At 38.9% G+C, this 24,616-nt stretch overlaps 1 protein-coding gene across 3 annotated transcripts in view; it reads right to left on the bottom strand.

The window, feature by feature from the left end:
* whd (carnitine O-palmitoyltransferase whd) overlaps positions 1-24,616 on the bottom strand; it is a 255,534-nt gene that overhangs the window by 71,554 nt on the left and 159,364 nt on the right. For all 3 annotated transcript variants that reach the window (XM_068225121.1, XM_067135789.2, XM_068225122.1), the window contains exons 4-8: positions 22,744-23,020; positions 21,016-21,137; positions 13,685-13,886; positions 9,227-9,426; positions 2,446-2,650 (exon numbers count right to left, since the gene is read on the bottom strand). In XM_068225121.1, the coding sequence (XP_068081222.1) occupies positions 2,446-2,650; positions 9,227-9,426; positions 13,685-13,886; positions 21,016-21,137; positions 22,744-23,020 (1,006 nt within the window). The remainder of the gene's footprint in view (positions 1-2,445; positions 2,651-9,226; positions 9,427-13,684; positions 13,887-21,015; positions 21,138-22,743; positions 23,021-24,616) is intronic.

Here is a 24,616-nt window from a genome sequence, read left to right as displayed (position 1 = left end):
CTTCTTCGATGGTTGAACAAACCAATTCTAGCATGGAATAAGTATCCCTGCAGATTGTGCAGAATTGTTGGAAGAAAGTGTGGTTGTGCTGCACGGAGTTTTCGTGATTCTCTCCTGGCCTCTTCACATCTGCGTCGTTCCCCTCCAAACAGATTGACAGCAGCATTGATGGTCCGGTGCCAAATTGTACGGTCTTAGCGTGTCCCAGGTTTGTTGATTGAGAATGTCATCTTCATAGTGTGCTTAAGCTGGTCCTTGTAATGCCTCATGGGGGCTCCACGAGGTCTGGTGCCAGAACAAAGTTCATGGTACAGGATTTGATGTGAAAATCTGGTATCACTCATCCGACAGACATGGCCAATCCATCCAAGCTGATGACTAATGATGAACGATTCTATGCTGTTGGCATGCGCTTTCTCAAGAACAGTTAGTGACATGGTCTTCCCTTTTAATCCTAAGGGTGGATAAAAGTTTTTGTTGGTGGAAACGCTCAAACTCTTTCAAGTCACGTCAGTAAAGGGTCCAAGTTTCACAAAAATACAGCAATGTTGTGATGACAACAGAGTGGTACATCAAAAGTTTAGTTTTCACGGTCAGGTCTTTATTCATGAACACCCAGTGTGATAGTCGTCCAAATGCTGCATGGGCAGCACCAATTCTCTTCTCCACATCTTGCTCACAGTTACAGCGCACAGATAGGATACTACCCAAGTACGAGAAGTGGTCTAGCTGCTCCAGTGGAGTATCTGAGATGGAGATGCTGAAATGTGGAAGGGTTGTGCCTAGTGAAGGTTGTGCCAGAACCTTAGTCTTTTGAACATTAACGTTGAGACCAAAACTCTCTTGTAGCAGTTAAATGACTTGTTTCGATTCCTTTGGTGTGAGTGTAGATTGTGCAGCATCATTTGCATTCAGCATTTTGATTACCTTTGTAACTTGAGTGAGCCTTCGGGAACGGTCTTGCTAGGTTGAAAAGCCCTTCATCGAAATGATACCTAAGCTCCACACCTGGGTTGTTTGTAGAAGATTCATGTAGCATGGCAGCCAAATATAATGCAAATAGTGTTGGAGCAAGCACACACCCCTGTTTCAGTTCATGAGTAATAGGAAATCCATCCAAGATCCTATTCTGATGGCAAACCTGTCCGGTCATGCCATCATGGAGGAGGAGGAGGAGGAGGAGGAGGCTGGCACACTGAAGCCATAAATTATCTGAAGCATCTCTTTGATCAGAGTATTTCAGATAAAATGCAGACTAGCAGTGGCCAGTACCAGTAGACTAGAAAGAGAGAGGTAGTTAACAAATCTCATGAAATCTTTGAATATTTTTTCCACATTTGCAATCCACAGGAAATCATTATTATAGTTAGTGTCATTTCTCTACCAGACTACCTATTAAAAACAAATACATACACACCAAAACGGTCACCACAAGAATGCTCACCTGACAAAATCAGCATCTGAGTAAACATATATACATTGTTTTAGATTTTAAGAGACATCTGAGCACCAGAATTTCACCCTCAAAAGGGGCTCTTCATCAACTCAGGAAATCTAATGACAAGTATGAATCAGGATTTGATCCTCTAACTGTGGTTATTGAAGGTGCATGCCTCAACCGACTATGCTACACAGCTGCTGATACTTGAAAATTACTTTGTCTATATATATTCAGACATAGTTACATTGGCCACTTTTTCTTCTCAAAAGTATTCTCCAGAGTTATCAACAGTGTCCCATATAATGTGATCAACAACCCATCTTCATAGAATGAATACTAGGGAAAATAATACAATAGAATAAGAACAGATCTATAAGAAAATCAATCCCACATGCAAGATTAAATAAGATATACACACAGACTATTAAAATTAAATGTTTAATAATAATTTTTAATGTTATTTGCTTTACGTCCCACTAACTACTTTTTCGGTCTTTGGAGACGCCGAGGTGCCGGAATTTAGTCCCGCAGGAGTTCTTTTACGTGCCAGTAAATCAACCGACACGAGGCTGATGTATTTGAGCACCTTCAAATACCACCGGACTGAGCCAGGATCGAACCTGCCACGTTGGGGTCTGAAGGCCAGCGCCTCAACCGTCTGAGCCGCTCAGCCTGGCAATTAAATGTTTAAAGAGGAACAGGGTTGACAGCACCAACTAGAAATAAGAAACCTTGTAAGTTGTCATTTCTATCAATACCCTTCATTTGCAAAAATATACTCTTCACTAACTTTCCCATTTCTGATCCATCTAACACTAACTTCTAATATTTATGTCAAACACATACTTGCTTGGTAAATGGGCATTTCCTAATTCTGGACCTATTTACCATCACTACATTGTGTCTATGCTGACATTCCTGCTTGAAAACAGACAATGCTGGAAAAAACAATGCATACAAAATAATTATGAACTAATTAAACTCTAGATGTAACTCTCACATACCGGATCGTACTCATATGGGATGTCATCTAGTGCAACAATAAAAGCAGCCTTTTCAATGGCATCAAGAGACTGTCTATTAGTTCCCTTGAAGAAGAATTCTTTACGAGTATTGGCCCATGTTGTACGAGGTCCTGCCGTCAGAGCAGCCAACTTCTCTTCTCCATTTGCTGGTGGAGAGTGATCATCCAAGATGTATTGAATTTGCCTGCAAAAGAATCTGCTATATAGAAATCATTTACGTACACAGGGCAACTCACTATTAACCCTTTCAATGCCAGGCTGTTTCGATGGAAAATGAACGCTTTCAGAAAAAAAAGAATGATACTCCTCTGTTTTTAAAGATATGAAAGCGAAACTTAATCAGGGAGTGCAAAACATTGTTATCTAAATTTAGGGTAATTTTCAGATCATTATGAAACTCATTCCTCACTTCATTAATTAATTAATTAATTAAAATAACGTATGCAGGTAAATAAAAGTTGGAAAATTTTATAATTCCTTTTATCACATGCTTACAAATGGATTAAAAATCTACACTGGAGGGCACATGTACATAATACAAGAACCAAGAAATGCATTTCATTTGTTCTAAACATGGGGAGTCAAAAATCCTAAATCCTAAAATCTAGCATATTGAAAAAATTCATCAACAATGGCAATCACACAAGTAAACACAATTAAATGATGGCAGTGAAAGTAAACAGCCATATACCTAATGACTGACGAGTCAAGTGGTGACCCCTCGGACTTTGTGAACAGTAATTCCGATCCTGGTGATAAATCCAGTGCTGATTCCTCCTCAAGACAATGAATTACCTGCGCAGAATGTGACTGTACATAACCAAGCATGTGATAGTGATGATGTTGTTACTAATAGTGACTGTTTTTTTTTTTTTAAAGTTAAAAACTTCATGATTGTTCCGTATTGAATAGAGAAATAAGAAGATGTACAATATTATAGGGAAGGATCCACCTTTCAATACTCCGTAGTAAAAAGTAGTTACAACCTGTTTATTGGGACCGGTTTCAACACATTTCAAGTGTCATCATCAGCCAATTAGCGAAGATCTTAAAACAACTAATATATTGAACACAGGCAAAATATTAACATTGTATCATATCGTAGCAATTCAGTTAATGTTCAAAACACAATAATCACAGTCAAGAGAGTAAACAGAACATCACTATCTTGCGCCGAAAACAAATATATTTGAAGTTCATAAGCAGATCAAGTATGCACTTATGTAAAGTCGTTGCTAGGCAGGTCTTGTAGGCATTTGTTTCTCCGGCCGAAGAGTAAAAGGTGACGTGAATGAAGTCTTAGGAAAACAGTGTAGGATTTAATTTCGTCAAAATCAAAGTGGATATATAGGTTTTAAAATAATTTAAAACGTTAAAAAAGAATAAAGCCAAATAAAAATATATTAAAAAATGGGAAGAAATAATGAAAGAAATACGAGGTTCAACTCGAAACAACTTGCCGTAGTAATTGATAAAGAAATGATAAATAGAGAAAGGGGGTGGGGAACGTTTATTAGAGGGTGGTGATGGTGGTTATTGTTATTAGAGGAAATACAATTGGGCAACAATCCTTTATATAACACTAATTCGAGGAAAAAAGAGGAAGAGAACCGACACTTCGAAAAATGAAGATATCGGTTAAAGGAAGACAAGGGCCACGAAGGGCGTGAAAATGAAAGACTCCCTAGCCCTCGCAAACCTAATAGCATCGGGATCGGAAAAGAACAAGAGTTGACCAAGGGAGGTCGGACAGGATAGATGAAAGTGAGGAGCCTGGCACAAGTAAGTGGAAGCAATGCCAGGACTCAGCTAAGGGCCCCGTGGTCGCCAACCCACGCTCCGAAGTTCAGAGCCCCTTGTGCCAGGCTCCTCACTTTCATCTATCCTGTCCGACCTCCCTTGGTCAACTCTGGTTCTTTTCCGACCCCGATGCTATTAGGTTTGCGAGGGCTAGGGAGTCTTTCATTTTCACGCCCTTCGTGGCCCTTGTCTTCCTTTAACCGACATCTTCATTTTTCGAAGTGTCGGTTCTCTTCCTCTTTTTTCCTCGAATTAGTGTTATATAAAGGATTGTTGCCCAATTGTATTTCCTCTAATAACAATAACCACCATCACCACCCTCTAATAAACGTTCCCCACCCCCTTTCTCTATTTATCATTTCTTTATCAATTACTACGGCAAGTTGTTTCGAGTTGAACCTCGTATTTCTTTCATTATTTCTTCCCATTTTTTAATATATTTTTATTTGGCTTTATTCTTTTTTAACGTTTTAAATTATTTTAAAACCTATATATCCACTTTGATTTTGACTAAATTAAATCCTACACTGTTTTCCTAAGACTTCATTCACGTCACCTTTTACTCTTCGGCCGGAGAAACAAATGCCTACAAGACCTGCCTAGCAACGACTTTACATAAGTGCATACTTGATCTGCTTATGAACTTCAAATATATTTGTTTTCGGCGCAAGATAGTGATGTTCTGTTTACTCTCTTGACTGTGATTATTGTGTTTTGAACATTAACTGAATTGCTACGATATGATACAATGTTAATATTTTGCCTGTGTTCAATATAATAGTTGTTTTAAGATCTTCGCTAATTGGCTGATGATGACACTTGAAATGTGTTGAAACCGGTCCCAATAAACAGGTTGTAACTACTTTTTACTACGGAGTATTGAAAGGTGGATCCTTCCCTATAATATTGTACATCTTCTTATTAATAGTGACTGGGAAGAAAGGAATGTTGACCAGGACAATCCTGCACAGGCTCCAAACAGTTCCTGGAATCATTAGTTCTTTAATTTCCTCCTCTCTTACACCACTCTTCCTGCACTTCGACGTCATGCACTTACGAGTTGCGCGTAAACTAGTCAAGGAACTTTAATTATCGCTTGAGTTTATCGAGAGACAGAAAACAAAATAAATGTAGCCACAAAGCTTGAAGTCTCTTTAATGGTCATGTCAAGGTTAGCACTATTTTCGGTCTAGAAGCCCCTCAAAGAATAAAGAAACAAAGCATCTCTCAGAGCGACGCTGGCAAGTTTCATTCATTTTTTTTCTAGGATCGCTCACAGTGACACGGGCACTAAGAGAGTTAATTACGTTCACAAAGCTGAATGAAAATAGTCCACAGGAAATTAGAATTTAGCTGTTTCATTTTAAGGGGAAGGGACATTTAAATCATTAGCCTTTTGCTTTTTCTCTCTCTCTTCAAGAAATGCTGCCCAATATCCTATACTGCTATGATATCTCGCTTATGTTGTTTACTTGTAATCATTTTCAGCTAGACCTGCAGAACCATTAAAAAAATGGCTCATATAAATTAAAATGTTTACATCTTGGGAGATGCATGTGGTAATCAAAGGGCATTAATTGAGTCAGGCACTGTGTTTGTTTACTTTTATCAGAGACCTACTGTTGATATTTCAGTCTAATCTCCTTAGAACAGTTTAAAGATATTAACATTAAAGGGACGAAACATGTACCTATAACTTTGCTTTAAGACTAAAAACTTGTGTAAGTATTGTAAAGGTGAATCTTTAATGTTAAAATCTTTAAACTGTTCAAAGTTGACAATACGGGCTAACCGTGTCATATATTACTTGTAATTATCTCCTTAAATCAACTCGCATTCTATTCCAATACCAGTAGTGGTAAGTTTATAGACCAATAAGTATTTTTCATTTTCATGCTTTTCTTATACTTTCCTTTCACTGGCTTAAAACAGCTCCCTCTGTGGATAAGCGGTAAAGTGTCGGCCTCCCGATCCCAAGATCAATTCTTGAAGGGTGGAAAGAAGTCCATTTGACACTCTAAAAATATCTAGCAACACATTTGGTGTTTACCCAACAAAATATATTAAAACTCAGCCATAGATGCCCCAGAGATGCGGTTTAGCGTACATCTAGTAAGCCTAAAGTAAAACACAATGTCAAAATTGATGAGCAGGCAATCAGATAGTGCCAAATTAAAATACCTGCAAACGGTACCAGAGGCCATACAAATATTATTATTATTATTATTATTATTATTATTATTATTATTATTATTATTATTATTATTGGCTTAAATTGAGTAAAATTCAAATTTTTGTAGCACAACAAATACAAATGCTACTTAAGAAAATTGAACATGCTTAATGTACATTCATTACTTATGATATCATGGTAAGATGTTTAAAAACAGTATATGGAGGTGGAAACCCACTAAGGATAACAAAGTTGTTAGTGATAAACTGTATAAAAATTTTCAGAAACAACAGACACACAAGCACCTGAGTCTACTTCAAAATTAATTGGCTTTCCTTCAACAATTAAATTTACTCTAATGGACTCATTTTTTGTTATTTTACCTAACTTAGGCTGAATGATTTGATCATTTTCATCACACTGAAAAATGTTAGAAATATCATTCACTTCATCACACAATTTTTCTTGAATAACATTGGGTTCATGTAAGTCTACATAGTGCTGGTTGGGTCTGTTTCCCTGCTGATTTTTAATTCCCTTAGAAAATGAAGGATTGTTTGTAAGCATGTTTGGATTTACATGAAATTGAGACTTGCTCTTATTTTTTGACTTGCAAACCCTCTGTAAATGACACTTCTTCCGACACAAATTGCAAATATATTCACGATAACGGCACTTAGCAGTAGAATGCCCATCTTTACGACCACAACAAAAACAACAAGGCACTTTCACAACACGTGATAACACATTAGGCACATTGCTGCGTGGAGAATGCCGTGCTGTAAACTTTTGGAGTCTTGGTGTGGTGTGGTAGGCCAAGGACACTACATCCTTGTCAGTTGCTTCCAACGATATCGCCAGCTGTTCCACCTTCTGGAATGTGAGGTTCTCCTCCGACAGCAGTCGTTTCTTGATGGATTCGTCACGGATGCCACTGACTAATCTATCGCGTAAATAATCAGGAAGTTTGTCTTCGAACTCGCAATACTTGGATAACTGCTTTAGTTGAATAATATAATCTGACACAGTCTCATGTTCCAACTGATCTCGCCTGCTGAATTTATATCGTTCAACTATAAATGAAGGTTCAGGATGGAGATGGTCTTGGACAATTTTAACAATGGTATCAAAGGGTTTGTCAGAAGGTTTATCAGGCGTGATTAAATCTTTCAGTAAATTGTAGGTTTTAACACCGACCACTGTGAGGAATGTACTAACCTTTTTAGCATTCGGAATGTCATTGCACTGTACGTAAAGTTCAAAGCATTCCACGTAGGTTGACCAAGTTTCTTCCGAACTGTCAGATGGTCCAATATTACCAATTAAAGACATGGCATGATATAATTGAGCTAAAGTTGCAAAGGCGGTGAAAAAACTGTTGTCTAAGGGCATGGAGCGAAAGGCACACCCGATATTACGTTGCTTCACAAGGATGTCCGATACAACAGACTGTACTATGTTGCGTCATTCATTGTGAAAACACACAAGAAATGTTTTGTTGCCATGAGGAAGCACTGGCACTCGCTGCAATGTGACGATTTTTACCTCGTCAGCAATTTTTACGTACGGAACAACTTGAGGTAGATAACCAGTAATAATACACATTATTTTTAAAGTACCACATCAGCTAAGGAGTTAGAATGAATCAGGTGCAGGCTACATGACGACTGACTCGAGGTCAAGGGAAAGATTAGGCCTTGGATAGGCGAGGTAGGAGTAGCCAATGAGAAAGCTTTATTTGAACGGCCACATGACCCAATGACGTACACATCGTCCAATCCTGACGTAGTGACAATTGATTCAACTGATTATAATCACATGGTTTACAATCGTAAGTTCTAGAAATAATTATGAAAATTGTAACAGAATATTTTAAAGACTCCTTGGTTGAATGGTCAGCATACTGGCCTTTGGTTCACAGGGTCCTGGGTTTGATTCCCTTCTGGGCTGGGGATTTTAACTGTACATGGTTAATTCATCTGGCTCAGAGACTGAGTGTCTGTATTTGCCTTAATACATACCTCCTCATATACAAACACCAAACCATAATACCAACCACTACAGAAACAATAGAGAATACATCCCTCCACAGAGGGTTGACATCGGTAAGGCCATCCGTCCTTAAAACTGAGCCAAATCCATATCAAGTGCCAACCCCAAGAAATTGGAAAAAGGACGACGACGATGATGATAACAATAACAACAACAACAACAATAGAAAACAGAACACGTTTCAGAGAAGTAACAGGAGAGAAAGAAATATTAACAACTGGAAGAAAATGGAATCGAGAGGAAAAGGAACAACATTCTCAGAAAATTAAGGAAGTTTGGAAACGAAGAAAGTTAAATGCAAAGAAAAGTGACCAAAGTTGACTTATCGTACCCTCAAAAGGGTTATTTGAATAACAACAACAACAACATAATAATAATAATAATAATAATAATAATAATAATAATAATAATAATAATAATAATAATTTCTAGACATGGGAAAACAGATTTTCTCTCTCTGAAGATGCAGGGCAAAGTCTGGCAAAAAGTTAAGAATTTCTCTTTGACATGGTAAAATCCCAAAAGATTATCATGTCTATCAATACAGACCACAAAAGTATCAATCTAAATAAAAGAAGAAGTTATTTATATTTCCCTTCAGATACAGATTATTTCTAGTCAACATATAACAGAAAATAAAGGGAAAACAATTACCTTTACCAGCGACCAGACAGAGCATGACAACATGGACAGTATTAATGACAGAAACAACTATTATCTTAAATGACTACTTACGCTTCTATTTCACAGGGCCTCAGAATCCGGTTTCGATAGTAAATCATCACTTTGAAGTAACGGCCACGATGATACACAACAATGTGATTAGAGTCTAAGTAATGCACTATACGATCAGTTTCAACTCCTGGTACACGCGTTGTGTTGAAAACACGTTCATACTGTGATGAGCATAATGGCACAATCCCCTGGACCATGATCTGTGAAGAGAAAAACATTTTACCATCATTACACTATCACTTAAAAGTCAAAGGATGAATACAGACAATAAGCCCAATCTGACTATTATTTTCTGATGATTGGCCACTCTAAAGTCTATACAAGGAATCTGAAGTATACTCGAGTATGACATCAGTCAGGATAAGGTGAATCCTGACAGCGCATGCTCATTTACTTTCTCCAAGCTACTCTCAAGAATGAGGTAGGCTAGTTTAGATGCCTGTGATGGGTCCCACAAACTTAGGGGCACGATTTTATTTTTTGCATTAATTTATGTTCAATTTCACAGAAAGGAAACAATTTTTCGCGTTATTTCGCAAAATAAGGGTGACCCCATCGCTTAATAATCTCCTAAAATTATTCATAAAAAGTTTAATTTGTGAGATTTGTGAAATATTTGTGAAAGATAATTAAATAAAGAGAAACAATATAGATAATCATTCATATAATATAATATAGCCCTAATCAAGATTACATAACAAATTACCCTTTCACCCTACATGGCCATAGTTTTCACCCTATATACCATTAAGGGATTTTATAGAATATTTTAATAGAATTTTAATACTTAATATTATTACATTATTAATTAATATTAATTTAATATTAATACAAAGAAATAATTTTCTCAAAATGAGAAATCCTTGTTCTGTCTTCTGTTTCCTTTCACACATGTGATATAAGATCATTACTTTCCATGAATTTTGCTGCATTTTTGCACTTATTGCAAAATAAGTACATTTTTCTTTAAAATGGCCTTGTCGCTATAATTTGCTGTAATTCACGAAAATGAAGTCACTAATTTCTTAACCAGAATCATACGATTCATTAAGATATTTCAAAATTGCTTCAAAATATCTTTTGTCGCATTGTTAATGCAAAAAAATCATGCCTCTACACATACTGTTCCATGCAAAACGTAGATCTGAACAACACACACAAAAACTCTGGTGTGATGCACCTCACTTCTCTTATGCTATCGTTATTTTAAAATATTAGTATACAGATTTTTATTTTTGGTCTTCTCTTCTTCTTCTTTCGCTGCCTTTTCCAGACTCTCTCTGGGTAGGGTAGTATACCAAAGCCCTCCACCTTACTCGACCTTTTCACCATTCCTCTTCTAGTACTTCATTGCTATCGACTCTTCTATTTGCAATACAGTCCACAACAGAGCTCCTCTATCTGATTCTAGGCCTCTTTCCAGTCTCTGTATCCATGAACGTTCTCTTTGGTATTCTCTCTTCAGGCATTCTCATCATGGGTCCGAACCATTTTAGCTTCTCCTCATTTTCTCATTTCGTATTCTATCTCATCTTGTCTTTCCCTATATGCTTCCCTAGAACCTCATTTCTACTGCTTGTATCTTACTTTGGTTCCACTTAGTCAACGTCCAGGCAGCTGAAGCATAGGTCAGTATAGGTTTGTAATAGGACAAGTATAAAACCTTCTTGCACTTCATTGGCACATCTTTGTTCCATACAATGTCTCGCACACACTGGTAGAAACTTGCAGACTGCTGTATTCTTAAATCAATTTCTCCATCCAAATTTCCATATTGTGATATTATGCTGCCCAAATATTTAAAAATTTTCACGACTTCAAGAGGTTCATTTCCTATTTTTATCACTCCCCTGGATTTTCTGTTACCTCTCGTCATGATCAAAGTCTTGCTTTTCGCAGTACTAATCTTCATTCCAAAATTTCTTATCTCCTCATTCCATAAATCAACTTGTGTCTGTACTTCCTCTTCATTATCTCCCCAAACTACAATGTTATCAGCAAAGAGCAGAGACTTTACTTGCTCACCCATCATCTTCTCCTTGATATTATGTAGAATTCTATCCATGATGATAATGAGGAGTAAGAGAGACAATACACTTCCCTGTCTTAATCCTGTCTCAACTCTGAACCATTCAGTTTAACCCACTTTGGTTCCAACACAACTTTCACAATTTTGACACAATGCTATTACCATCTGCATTGTTTCATTCCCAATCTGTGCCTCTGTCAATGTTTTCCATACCAAATTCCTTGAGACACTGTAGTATGCCTTTTCAATATTTAGAAACGTTACTACCATGTCCTTTCCATATTCCCAATACCTTTCCATCATTTGACGCAATGTAAATATTGGGTCAAATGCGGACCTGACACTTTTGAATCCATACTGGTTATCTGCCAATGTTCCCTCTACTCTGTCTCTTATTCGCTTATCCAAGATTATTTTAGGATCTCAGCTGTATGAGGTATCAGTGTCACTCTCCTGTAATTTTCACATTGCTTCCTGTCTCCTTTCTTGAAAATTGTCATAATGACCCCTTTCGTCCACTCTTTTGGAACAGTCTTTTCTCTCCACATCACTCAAGAATCTATACAACCACTGTAGAGCAACTGCCCGTGCTGCTATTCTCATTTCTATGGTGACCTCATCAATTCCAGCTGCCTTGCCTTGTTTCATTGTTTTAGTAGCCCACTCAATCTCTGCCATGGACACCTCGTTTTATTCTTCTCTACTAAATCTGGTTCTTCAATTTCTCCTTGTACCGAGGTATTTTGCATATTGTAAAGCTGTGCAAAGTATTTTCCCCACCTCTGCAATATATCCTGCTTCTGTGTCATCACTTCCTCCTGTTCATTTTTAACGAAGTTAGCACTTTCACGTGGGTTTTTCTCTTTTTTTAACCCATTGGAATAGGATTTTTTTGCTTCCAGTTGTATCTTCTTGCAGAGATTTAGTGAATTTTTGCCAGCATTTCTTTTTCTCTTCTTGAACCACTTTGGAGCACTCCTTCTTGCAGTACCTGCATTCTATTTTGCATTCTGTTGTTCTGTTTCTCAGCCATCTTTTCCAAGCTTGTACCTTCCTTTTAACTATATCTTTTACCCTGTCATTCCACCAGGGTGTTTCTTGATCTTTCCTCCTTCCTGTTACACATCAACAGGTCTTTTCTGCAGACTCCACCATGACTGTTTTAAGGTATGCCCATTCTTCTTCGACCCTTCCGATGTTTTCCTTAGGTATAATTGTTTTAATGTGTGTCTGGAACTCTTAATTTATTTCTTTCTCCTGCAATTTCCACACCCTTAGCTTTCTCTGCCTAATCTCCGTCATCTTTTGCATCTTTTCCATCTTTAACTTAGCTATCACAACTCTGTGATCTCCTTTAAAAGATTAACTTGGAAGGGCTGTTACATCTACCTACATTTTCCTGTTACCTTTCTCAACCAAAATGTGATGTATCTGAGTTTTGATTTTGTTATCCCAACTATATCTTGTTATCTTCTGACTGTTTTTCTTTCGTAACCATGTGTTACCAATGATCAGCTCATTTCTTCTACAAATGTCTACCAAAATATCTCCAACCTTGTTTCTCTTCCCATATCCGAATGGACCTATAATCTCTTCACCTCCTTTTCTTTCCTGACCTACTTGGGCATTCATGTCTCCTATGATCACAACTTGTTTGTTCTGTATATGGCCTTCCAGATTTGTATCTGTATTTCCTGTTACCCTTGAATTACACCTGTAACACCAGTTTCAAGTCTCGATCTGACCTTAATCAACCTGTCATTTATGTTTTCCACCAATTCTATGTATTCCTTTAGGTCTTTTCTAATTATGAGACCTACACCATTTTTGGCTTCTCTTCCACCAATATAGTATAAGGTGTATCCTTTCTTTAGTTTCCTCTCACCTTTTCCTTTTCATTTGGTCTCACTGATTCCCAGCAATGCTATATCTTTATCAACCATAAAATCTACGATTTCTTCCACTTTCCCTGTTAGTGTCACTACACTGATGGTCGCTATCTTGATGTATTTGGTATAAAACATATATCACTCTTGCATTTTGACATGTTCTCTGTTTCACGACCATGGCCCACAGACAAATGTGTAGCATCAATGTATAATTTTCCCTTTCCCTATGATTTCTCACTGGACCAGCTAGCTACGACACAGCCTGTGCATAAGGCTTGTTTTCTAATTGCCACTTCACAGATTCCATGTACGGACTTTAGCATAAAATGACCGCACAAAACTTTGGTATTTGCAAGATCGTTATTTTACAATGTACATTTCCTTTAAAATGATAAAAAGTTTCCTGTTGAGTTTATGGTTACATTTGCATTGTAAGAGCAACCCGTATATTTTTAAGCAATACAACTCATACATGTGTAGCATCAATGTATAATCTGGAAAAGGGAATGGATGAAGAAAGAAGAGACAACTCATACATACTGGTTCTAACTCCTGGCGATCAATTAGCCGCCGGTACTGAAGACTGGAATAGATTACAGTTGCAGCTCGAGCTGACTGCACATGGGTAGGCTGAATCAGGATAGCATCTATACCGTAGAAGTTGGAGTTCACCATAAGAGGAGAGCGGCCTCGGAGATAAACGTACTCTTCCCACCAATCAGACACGTAATTTGTGGACCACCTAAACACCATCAAACAGCAATAGCAATATGGAAATGAAACTATCCTAATTAAGATAAGTTTGCATTGTGCTGATGGCTTCAAAGCTTGACCTGAAAAGCAACCACCACCACCACCACCACCACCACCATTACCACCACCTAAACTTTCTTCACCTTATCCCAGTTAATTTTTCAGGTTGTTGCAGCCACCCTGGCTAATTTTGGATATTGGCTGAAGATTTAAGGCCAGATTAGCTTCCAGAAATCATGTGACTTTATGTGAAAATTCTACTTTACAATGCACCAGGATGCAAACGTCAGCATCTGGGTGGAATGCCAGCAGCCAAGCCATCCCTATCTTCACCATTATTTTTCTTTATAGCTATAAAGATAAAATCAATTCAAGGAAAATTCTGTAGCCTATAATGATGTAAAGCAAATCAAATTTACCTTTTGTCTAAGGGACATTATGAAAAATATGATTTTATTTGACTAAGATACTTTTCATGTCATATGAGGACCTTTTGAGACCACCAGTTCAATTTCTGTCTATCCTCTAGCGACCCTATGTGTCATATATGTTACGCCATGTGTTTGATCTTTTTCTGGCTCAGACAATTAGCGTAACTCGGGGTGACCTTTTGTATCATACATGATACATTCTGGATTTTATGTTTGTAGTTATTGTGTCTTCTTTTGTTGCAAGGTATAGGTGGCTGCATGGTGTAAATTACACAACTTGGTATAGTCCCGGATGTGAAAAAATAACCCTAGAATCCCTCTCCAAAATATTCCAAAAATACTGTTTTTACAGGTATGTCATACTTTCCCCCCCATAAGATCAAAATGAACAGAAAAGAAATTAAGTTAATGTCAAAATCTACCCCCACCCACAGAACCCCCATGGCCAAAAGTTTGCCCTCCAGTCCATGTAAAATATTTTTGCAGATTTGTCATATTTTGTTATCTAAGAGCCATTAAACACAAAAGTGTTTTTTCAAGGGCACTACGATGTACCGAGGAGGAAGGAGGTCTACGATGGATGTCAAAATGGTTTGTTACGGATATTTTGAAAACTATCAGCTTGTTTAGAAATGTTTCAAACTAATCATCATCATCATCATCCTAAACCATCTCCAGTTTCCCGGGTGTGGTATATGAGCCTCCTCCATCTCATTCTGTCCTTGTACCATTCTTCCTCCACCAACTTGTCCCAATCATGACCTCTCAGCAGTACATCGCTCTTAACTAAATCTATCCATTTCCTTTGTGGCCTTCCCATGGGTCGTCTTCCTTCTACCTTTCTGTCAAATTCCTTCCTTGCAGTTCTGTTTACTGGCATCCTCTTCATGTGACCAAACCACTGCAGTCTTGATATCTGAATCTTATTGAGGAGAGAATCATCTATTCCTACTTCTCCTCTAATTTTCTCATTCCTAATCTTGTCTTTCCTGGTTTTCTGGATCATAGTGCGTAGGAATTTCATTTCAGCTGCCTGAAGTTTGGAATTATCTCTATTGGTCAGTGTTGTGCTTTCGAGACTGTATGTAAGAATTGGTGTATAATAGGACTTGTACAATGTAATTTTTGTTTTCATGGGTATTTGCTCATCCCACAGCAGGTGTCTTACCTGGTGGTAAAATTGTGTTGCCTTATTGATTCGATTGTTCATCTCATGTTTTGCTAGGTTGTCATTTGATATAACGCTACCCAAGTATTTGAAAACTGGAACGCTGTCCAATTGAGCTTCATTTAACATGACTATTGGTTCTGCTCCTTCCCCATACACTTTCATCACCACCGTCTTGGTCTTGCTGATGTTTAAACCATATTTCTTAAACTCCTCATTCCAGCTTTGTATTCTCTCTCCCAATTCCTCCTCTGAGTCACTCCAGATCGCAACATCATCTGCAAATGTGAAGGCTTTGATATCTCCATGTTCTTTCCTTTTAATAGATTTCATTACTACATCCATTACAATAATAAATAGAAGTGGTGACAATGAGCTGCCCTGCTGCACTCCTCTCTTTGTTTCAAACCAGTCCGACAAACCACATCCTACTTGAATACAGCTTCTGTTCCCGCTATACAATATTTTCACTTTGTCTATGAGGCTGTCTCGCACTTGAAGTTCTTTCATGCACTGCCAAATTCTTTCCCTTGGTACACTATCGTATGCTTTCTCAATGTCCAAAAATATTAGAAATAAAGGCTTGTTCTTCTCCCAGTATTTTTCCATTAGCATCCTAATTGCAAATATAAAGTCTGTAGTTGACCTTCCTGGTCTGAAACCATACTGCTCTTCTTCCAAAATTGGTTCAACAATATCTCTGATTCTGGTCTCTATTATTTTTTCCAATATTTTCAGGACATGAGACAGTAGTGTGATACCACGGTAATTAGTACATTTTCGTCGGCTTCCTTTCTTGAACAGAGGTATAATGATGACCATCTTCCAGTCCTCAGGAATAGTATTTTGCTCCCATATCTTGCTGAGCAGTCTGTAGAGCCATTGGATTCCTGGAATTCCCGCTGCTTTCAGCATATCTGCACTTAGTTCATCTATGCCCACTGCCTTTCCTTTCTTCATGCTCTTGAGCGCATTTTCAACCTGGCCATGTAATTGGTGGTTCAGTTGTGGTTCCTCGACTTGGCTCTCCTCTATCCATTGTTATCTTATCTGTATCTCCATTCAGCAGCTTTTCAAAATAGCCCTTGAGTTCTTGTTTAATTTCTCCCTCTTCTTGTGCCAGAGTTCCATCATCACGTTCTATTGCTTTTATGGTCTCTTGATCCCTTAGCTTGTTTTTCAAACTAAACTTACTTTTTAATTCTGAACATTTTATGGCATGATGCTTCTTTTGACAGAGGTAAACCGGACTGACATACAGGGTGCCTCAAACCTTTTGGGTCAAATTGAAACACGTGACAGTGGGTGCATAACCAATTATATTGAGATAGGAAACCAATGGTCAGAAATGCATATTTATTGTGTTATGGACATACACAGCGTACATTAGATAACAACAACGTAGCTCATAGTAATTATTCAAAGTGACGACCACCAGTCTCAATGCATGCACGACAACGGTGCATGAAGTTCTGCCGCACTCTCTTGAAGATTCCTGGTGTCTGTTATACCAGCTTGGACCCTAGCAAGCAGGCCTTCATCCGTTTCTACATGGGTTTCACACACAGACTTGACGTAACCCCAGAGGAAAAAGTCCAGAGGTGTGAGATCCGGTGATTGCACTGGCCAAGGGGCAGGACCTACCCTTCCAATCCATCAAAGAGGGTTCGTGTTGTTGAGGTGAACAGTGAAGAGGGTTGGTGCACTGTCGTCTTGAAACCACATCCTTTCACGAACAATAAGGTGTACAGTCTCCAGGAACCATGGTAGCACATCTTGCAGGAACACCAGGTAACGTGGACCAGTCAAACGGGGAGGCAGCAAATAAGGTCCTATTAAGTGATCTTGGACAATACCTGCCCATATGCTGACAGAGAATCGTTGCTGGTGGCCACCGATATGGGTGGCGTGGGGATTGTCTTCACTCCACACATGGCTGTTGTGGCTGTTGAAAACACTATTGTGGTGACTGAGGCCTCTTCCATGAACAATACAAACTGTACAAAGTTTGGCACTGCAGCACTGCGATGGATAATCTGTTGACAGAATGGAATGTGGGGCACAAAATCTGTTGGCCCCAGTGCTTGCACACGTTCTTTATGATGGGGTGTAATAACTGTTCCACCAGTGCTCTCCACACTGTATCCTTCGAAGAGTGCGTTTCATGGGCAAGTTGATGGGTGTTTATTGCTGGGTGGTTGGCCACATGATCCAACACCATCTCCTCAAAGCCTGGTGTTCGGACATGGTTTTGGCAGGAATCTTGGCCGGCTCTCTGTGGCGTGAATGACCCCGTCTCTCGTAAGTTAGTATACATGGAGATAAACTTTTCCAATTAGGACGACGCCTGTTGGGAAAGCGTTCTCTGTACATTCATGCTGCTTTACGGGCACTACATCCTGCCGTACCGTACATTAAATACATGTCTGCCAACTCTCATGACAAGTAACAATCCATCTCTGACTACGCGACAGGCACTGTACACAGTAACACACCTCACCATGGACACATCGCAAACTGTCTGATGCAATGGAAAACTGACACCAGATATAGTGGAGTGCGTGCGGCACAGGTTAATGTGCCGGTGCGATGCATGCGGTCGTCACATGATACGTGCTATGAGCTAAGTTGTATGCAGTACGTATGTTTGGTGGTCAGGGGTGTACGCTGTTCATCACCCGCTGCCTGTTCCAGTGTACAACAGACACCCGGGATCTTTGCGAGAGTGCAGCAAAACTGCTTGCGCCGTTGCAATACATGCATTGAGATTGGTGGTCGTCACTTTGAACCATTACTATGAGCTATGTTGTTGTTGTTATGCGGTATATGCTGTGTGCGTACATAACATAATAAATATGCATTTCCAACCACAGATTCCCTATCTCAATATAATCGGTTGTGGACACACACTCACCTGTTACAATTTGACCTAAAAGATTTGAGACAACCTGTATAGTAACTGTGAATAACCTACAAAATAGTTAACTTTATTTAGAAAAGTTTTGAACGAAAGTTACTTTAAATATAATTTTGAATATTCTCTGTAATGACAATTTTTTTTCATAGAATCAAACTTGAACAAGATACTTCTCCAGAAGTATTGATCATATTAACTTGGTGACATGGTTGTTCAGCATTACGTTAATATAATACTGCACAGTTGAATTTTCTGCGTTGATCATTTACAGTATGGACTGAGAATATTTCAATGCTGTTCTGTGCAACAGTGAAAGGTCTGAGGGCAATCGTCTTTTCCTTCAACCACATACTATTTTGATGGTCTAGCAAATTTTTGCTAAACCAGCACCAGTCAACAAAAACTACTTGATGAAACTGCTGCTAGAGAATATACACTATCCTACTATCCTACAAAGAGGCGTAGTACGTTCAACCCTGTCATGCACATTGTGTAGAAAACTATACATAAAATAACTACTATCACCCTTCTTTACAACCCAGGCAAGGAACAGTCACTTATGCTATTGTAATAATAAATAGCTCAGCAGTGAATAAGCAAGAATATCATGAGGAAGTCAGGTGTTGTGATGAATGACTATAAGCTCACTGAATGATGAAAGTAACATAAATGTTTTCCCAAGTTTTATTCAATTCAAACCTAGGAGAAGCCTATACAGAGTACAAAATAGTCCTCCTCATCTCTAAAACAGTACTCCCAAACAATTAAGAACATTTTCTCCTCAATCAATAACTAGCACTTATGTTAGAAGCACTTAAAATGTAATTGTGAGGTTACAAATTGCTATTACTACATCATCATAATTATAATCAGGATTTCCTTCCAGAAAGCCGGGTAGGAATTTTGTAAACGATATGCCTCCACTGAATTCTGTCCTGGTATAGTTTTTCTCTCTCCACTGCATCCCATGTTACTCCTCTCCTTGAGATCTTCATTAACCTGGTCTGTCCATCTCTTTCTAGGCAGTCCAATAGGTCTTCTTCCGGGCACCTCCATCTCCAGATACAGGTGAGAAGTTAGAGTTGGGTGCATTTGCTTCACATGACCTAACCACTTCAAACTTGCATTACCTATCCTTTCCTCCATGGTCAAGTTCACCTGCAGGTCTCTCCTTACATATTCATTCTTGACTCTGTCTCTCCTGGTTTTCTGTAGAGCTGACCTAAGGAACTTCATTTTGCATGCTTGGATTTGACTCATTTCTCTTATTTATGACACAGGTCTCCAGACTATATGTCATGATGGGCAGGAGATAGGTTTTATACATTAGCTCTTGGAGGGACTCCCTTGTCCCAGATTGGGTTTCGTACTTGGTGGAAGAAGCTGGATCCTTTTGCTACTCTGTTTAATACTTCTAGTTTGGCACTTCCATCACGATATGACACTACCGAGATAATTGAAACTTTTTACACTTTCAACCTTCTCTCCCTCCAGTATGATGTTACAAGATGTGGGCATCCTGCTCATCTGCATTGCCACTGACTTGCTCTTACTCACAGTCAACCTGAATTCTTTAAAGTTTGTATTTTAGTAATCCAGTCTCCTCTGAACTTCCGTTTCAGTCTCTCCCCCAAATGGCAATGTCATCAGACAAAACAAAAGCAATGAGATCTTAATTTTCTACTTCCTTGATTTATTTTGTAATTGTGCCCGTAAGTGTAATGAAGAGTAATAGGGAAAGCAAACTACCTTGCTGAACACCTTTCTTTGTCTTAAACCATTTTGATCTTCCACCTCCCACTTGTACACTGCTCTCACAACCTTCATATCCAAACTTTTTATTATTAATGAATCAGGAACATTGTTTCCTAAAGCATTCCCATATTTTATCCCTTGGTTGTGATATCATACGCAACCATTAACCCGGCTCAAGGGAGAAAGTGTCACCTTTCCTACTCTCCACTTGAGTAATTCTTGTCTGGCACATCCACGCTGCGGGGGTGGGCATCCTCCACATTAGTAGGCCAGTGTGAAAGAATGGCTAAGTTCAGGCAGGGACCTAGTCCCGCGGAGTATAACCTGGAACCTATGCCCTGGGTTACGGGCGAAGACCTTAATGGCATCTGTGGCAGAAAAGGAGACCTTCGGAATGGCAGAGATGGCGGATGAGGCAAACCATTCTCCCTGGGGATAATGCATTTGACTTGTGGCAAAGAGGGATCTTCAAAGGCTAAGGGAGTAAACCCTGAAATAAAATCCTCCGATGCGTTAGGCTTAGCAGGCCAGCAGAAGAGTAATAGATGTTATTGCTTTCAATGAAAGAACGAGCTGTTACTACAATCAATAAATAAGTATTCAACGTACTGAAGAAATCAAGACAGATGTTTTACATCGCTCTTTAAGAAGTAAAACAAAAAACGTAAATAAGTAAACAAACCTACATTTAAGAAGAATACTGCAAATGAATAAATTTTATACTGAAGCTAAAGAATTGAAAAACATACTGTAGTATTCAATGGTTTTCTGGGAAACCCTTGAACAATGACAAATAATTTGCATATATTTTAGGAACTCTATATAATAAATAATTAAGAAAACTTGCCATGATTTTAGTACCAGGTACCGCTGAAGCTTCTTCCCAATACCATTCTGAAATTCAGCAGCCAATTTCTCCATTCGCATGTAATCTTCGGTACTCAATAATGGATGCACACTTCGCAGATACTGGAACAGATGATTAAAATCACATTTTAAATCTGATTACTTATTATTTGAGCATGGAAAAATGTCTTAGCTTCATCAGTGACAGGGGGCAGGAAAGTTATCTTTCATTATAATAATGGTGTATGTTCTCTGAAAACGCCTGGTGCAGGTCTTTCAAACTGGCGCAATAGGCAACCTGTGAGCCCATCAGGATGGGGCCCTACCTATGATGAATTCTAAATCTGAAGATGGCACACACACCTAGTCCGCGAGTCAGAAGAATTAACCAATTAAGGTTAAAGTCTCCTCCGACTGGGCTGGGAATAGAACCTGGGGCCCCTTTGACCAAAGGTGAGGACATTAACCATTTTAACTATAGAGCCAGACATACCTTTTATTTGAAAGTGTTAAAATATTATATATATAAACATGATTCAAATATAACTGGGTCTAATTTTTTCTTAGAAAATAATTTACTACGAACTTACTTGCTTTACAATATATCATCCTTCAAAGTAGCTGCACCAGCTTCTTTGTAATTCCCCAGCGTCTGGGCCATTGTTTAATTTCCTTAAGTCTTTTACTTGGGTGTGTTACCATTCAAGACATTTGTGATCATTGCATTGTGATCCTCAAACCATACTCCTTCCATTTTAGTTTTAAATCTCCCCAACATGTAAAAACTATTGGGGGTCATATATGGACCGTAAGCTGAAAAGGGTAGGTAGTCCTTTTAGTTCCCTGATAGTGTCCAGGGTTTTTCTGGCACTGTGAAGACTCTCATTATCATGGAGGAAGGAAATACCATTTTCTCCCATTTTTGAACAGTCATCTTGTCCTTGTTTGGAACCATTTGCTTAAAATGAGGCCAAGGCCTACTTATCTTAAAACTGTATGGATGGGCTTCTGATACTAGCTGGGATACTGAGCTACCAAAGCCAAGAGTTTATCTGTGTAGCTAACACTGTCAACACAATAATTTCCAGAGAAGATAAAGCTTTTAAACGATGATGAAATGAGACCTTGAACTAGAAAACGAGAGGAATTCAGGAATCAACTTCTACTTTAGAAACAATTTCTAGTAGTGAAAATAGCCTCTCATTTCTACCTTCACTGTCATTGTATTCACTTACTCTCTAGTAAGGTATGACAAGGTTCCCCATGAAAGCTCAAGATTTTCTTATTTAACATGACTTAAATCTCAACACCTGTAGGATGGATGGAGAAGATGATGGTGGTGGTGATGATGATGAGAATGATACTTTGGCTGCCAAATGTAAAATCTTGAAGTGCATTGTATCAATCACAGTTCAACAGGAGAAGAAATAGCTGAACTACACGTACAAGACAAGATACAGATGTAGATTAACGGCGACTGATGAGGGACAGCCTATCCATTTGATGATGGCAGTGTATGAAGATAAGGAGAATGTCCTTGTCCTGTTTTGTTTCAATGCTTGTCCTTACCTCTTCTTTCCATTGTTCTCTCTTCCCATACTGACCTGCAATTGTGCTTATCCTACTATGCATTCATTTCCATGTTCCGTTCTGTACGACTTGATTTGTCATTTGTTTTCCCTTTCTGTTAATTATAACCTTAATGTATTTAACTATTTTAAACATTTACCCTTTTCATTGTAGCTTCCACCGAAGGCAGAGGGAGCCGTGGCAAAGAACCCTGGTAGCTATATAACATAGGTTTGCTGCCTCCAGAGAAAATTTTGACCATTACTATCCAAAGTTTGGTTTGCCAAGAGATTCTGGATCCTCTGCCACGCTGTTCATACATCCAACCCTTGTACATGAACAGCATCTTGAGGGTGTAGCGAGCTGTGAAGATTATTGAGAGCCATGTTCCCATACCTAGGATAACACAGCCTCCCACTTGCCATGGAACTGTGTTTCTGAAAAAAAGTTACCAATTCAGAACAGACCAAGTTAAATGATAAACAGAAATAAATTAACAATTCTTTTACAGATAAAAAAATTTAAAATGTAACACATGGTTCATGTTTGTGGGTTACTGTAGTCACGTCCTAGTTCGTGAACCATGGGCAACGACTGAGTGGCCTAGTAAGTGGTCCTGAGAGTCGGGATACCAGTTGCTATGGAATGGGAGTGGGCATCTCGGACATATTCTAAGTCATGGCCCTCCTTGTGCTCAGGCGGCTAGGACTACAATTCACCGGTGGTCCATAACCCGTTAGAGGAGAGATCCTCACTTGGACTATGTGCAAATAGGGTAGCATCCTGCTTCATGAATTTACCGAGCTCAGAACATTTTAAGCAAGCCTCGGACCTATGGGAGTAACAGAGTCCCACTGCCATTTGACAGGTGAGGGACTCCTTGGAAACAACTTTGCGAACAAAATGGAATTCGATGGGGAGCTATCAATATTAATGGGGCTTATGAAAGAAAGAAAGTAGAACTGGCTGAGTCAGAAAAGAGGATGCATTTGGATGTGCTAGAAGTAAGTGATATTCGGGTAAGGGGAGATAACGAGGAAGGGATAGGAGATTATAAAGTGTACTTGATGGGTGTGGGAAAGGGAAGGGCAGAGTCTGGGGCAGGGCTCTTTATCAGGAATACCATTGCACGCAACATAGTTTCTGTTAGGCACGTAAATGAGCGAATGATGTGGGTAGATTTGGCAGTTGGAGGAATTAGGACTAGAATTGTGTCTGTGTATTCACCATGTAAGGGTGCAGATGAGGATCAATTTTTATGAAGCATTGAGTGACAGTGTGGTCAGGGTCAACAGCAAGGATAAAATAGTTTTAATGGGCGATTTCAATGCGAGAGTTGGGAATAGAACTGAAGGATACGAAAAGATGATTGGTAAATGCGGGGAAGATATGGAAGCTAATGGGAATGGGAAGCGTTTGCTGGACTTCTGTTCTAGTATGGGTTTAGCTGTTACGAATACATTCTTCAAGCATAAGGCTATTCACCGCTACACATGGGAGGCTAGGGGTAACAGATCCATAACAGACTATATCTTAACCGACTTCGAATTCAGGAAATCTGTTAGGAATGCATGAGTTTTCCTGGGATTTTTCGATGATACAGACCACTATCTGATCTGTAGTGAACTAAGTATCTCTAGGCCTAGGGTAGAGAGAGTGAAATCTGTCTGCAAACGAATAAGGGTAGAAAATCTGCAGGACGAGGAAATTAGACAGAAGTACATGGATATGATTAGTGAGAAGTTTCAAACAGTAGACAGTAAGCAGGTTCAGGATATAGAAAGTGAATGGGTCGGATACAGGGATGCTGTAGTAGAAACAGCAAGGGAATGCCTAGGAACAACTGTGTGTAAAGATGGGAAAAGGCAAACATCTTGGTGGAATGATAAAGTGCGAGCAGCTTGTAAACATAAAAAGGAAGGCTTATCAGAAATGGCTCCAAACAAGGGCCGAGGCAGACAGGGATTTGTATGTAGATGAAAGAAAGAGCGAAACAAATAGTGGTTGAATCCAAAAAGAAGTCATGGGAAGAT

The sequence above is a fragment of the Anabrus simplex genome, chromosome 1, assembly GCF_040414725.1.
Source record: "Anabrus simplex isolate iqAnaSimp1 chromosome 1, ASM4041472v1, whole genome shotgun sequence".
Lineage (NCBI taxonomy): Eukaryota > Metazoa > Arthropoda > Insecta > Orthoptera > Tettigoniidae > Anabrus > Anabrus simplex.
This window is presented reverse-complemented; position numbering and strand designations above follow the sequence as displayed.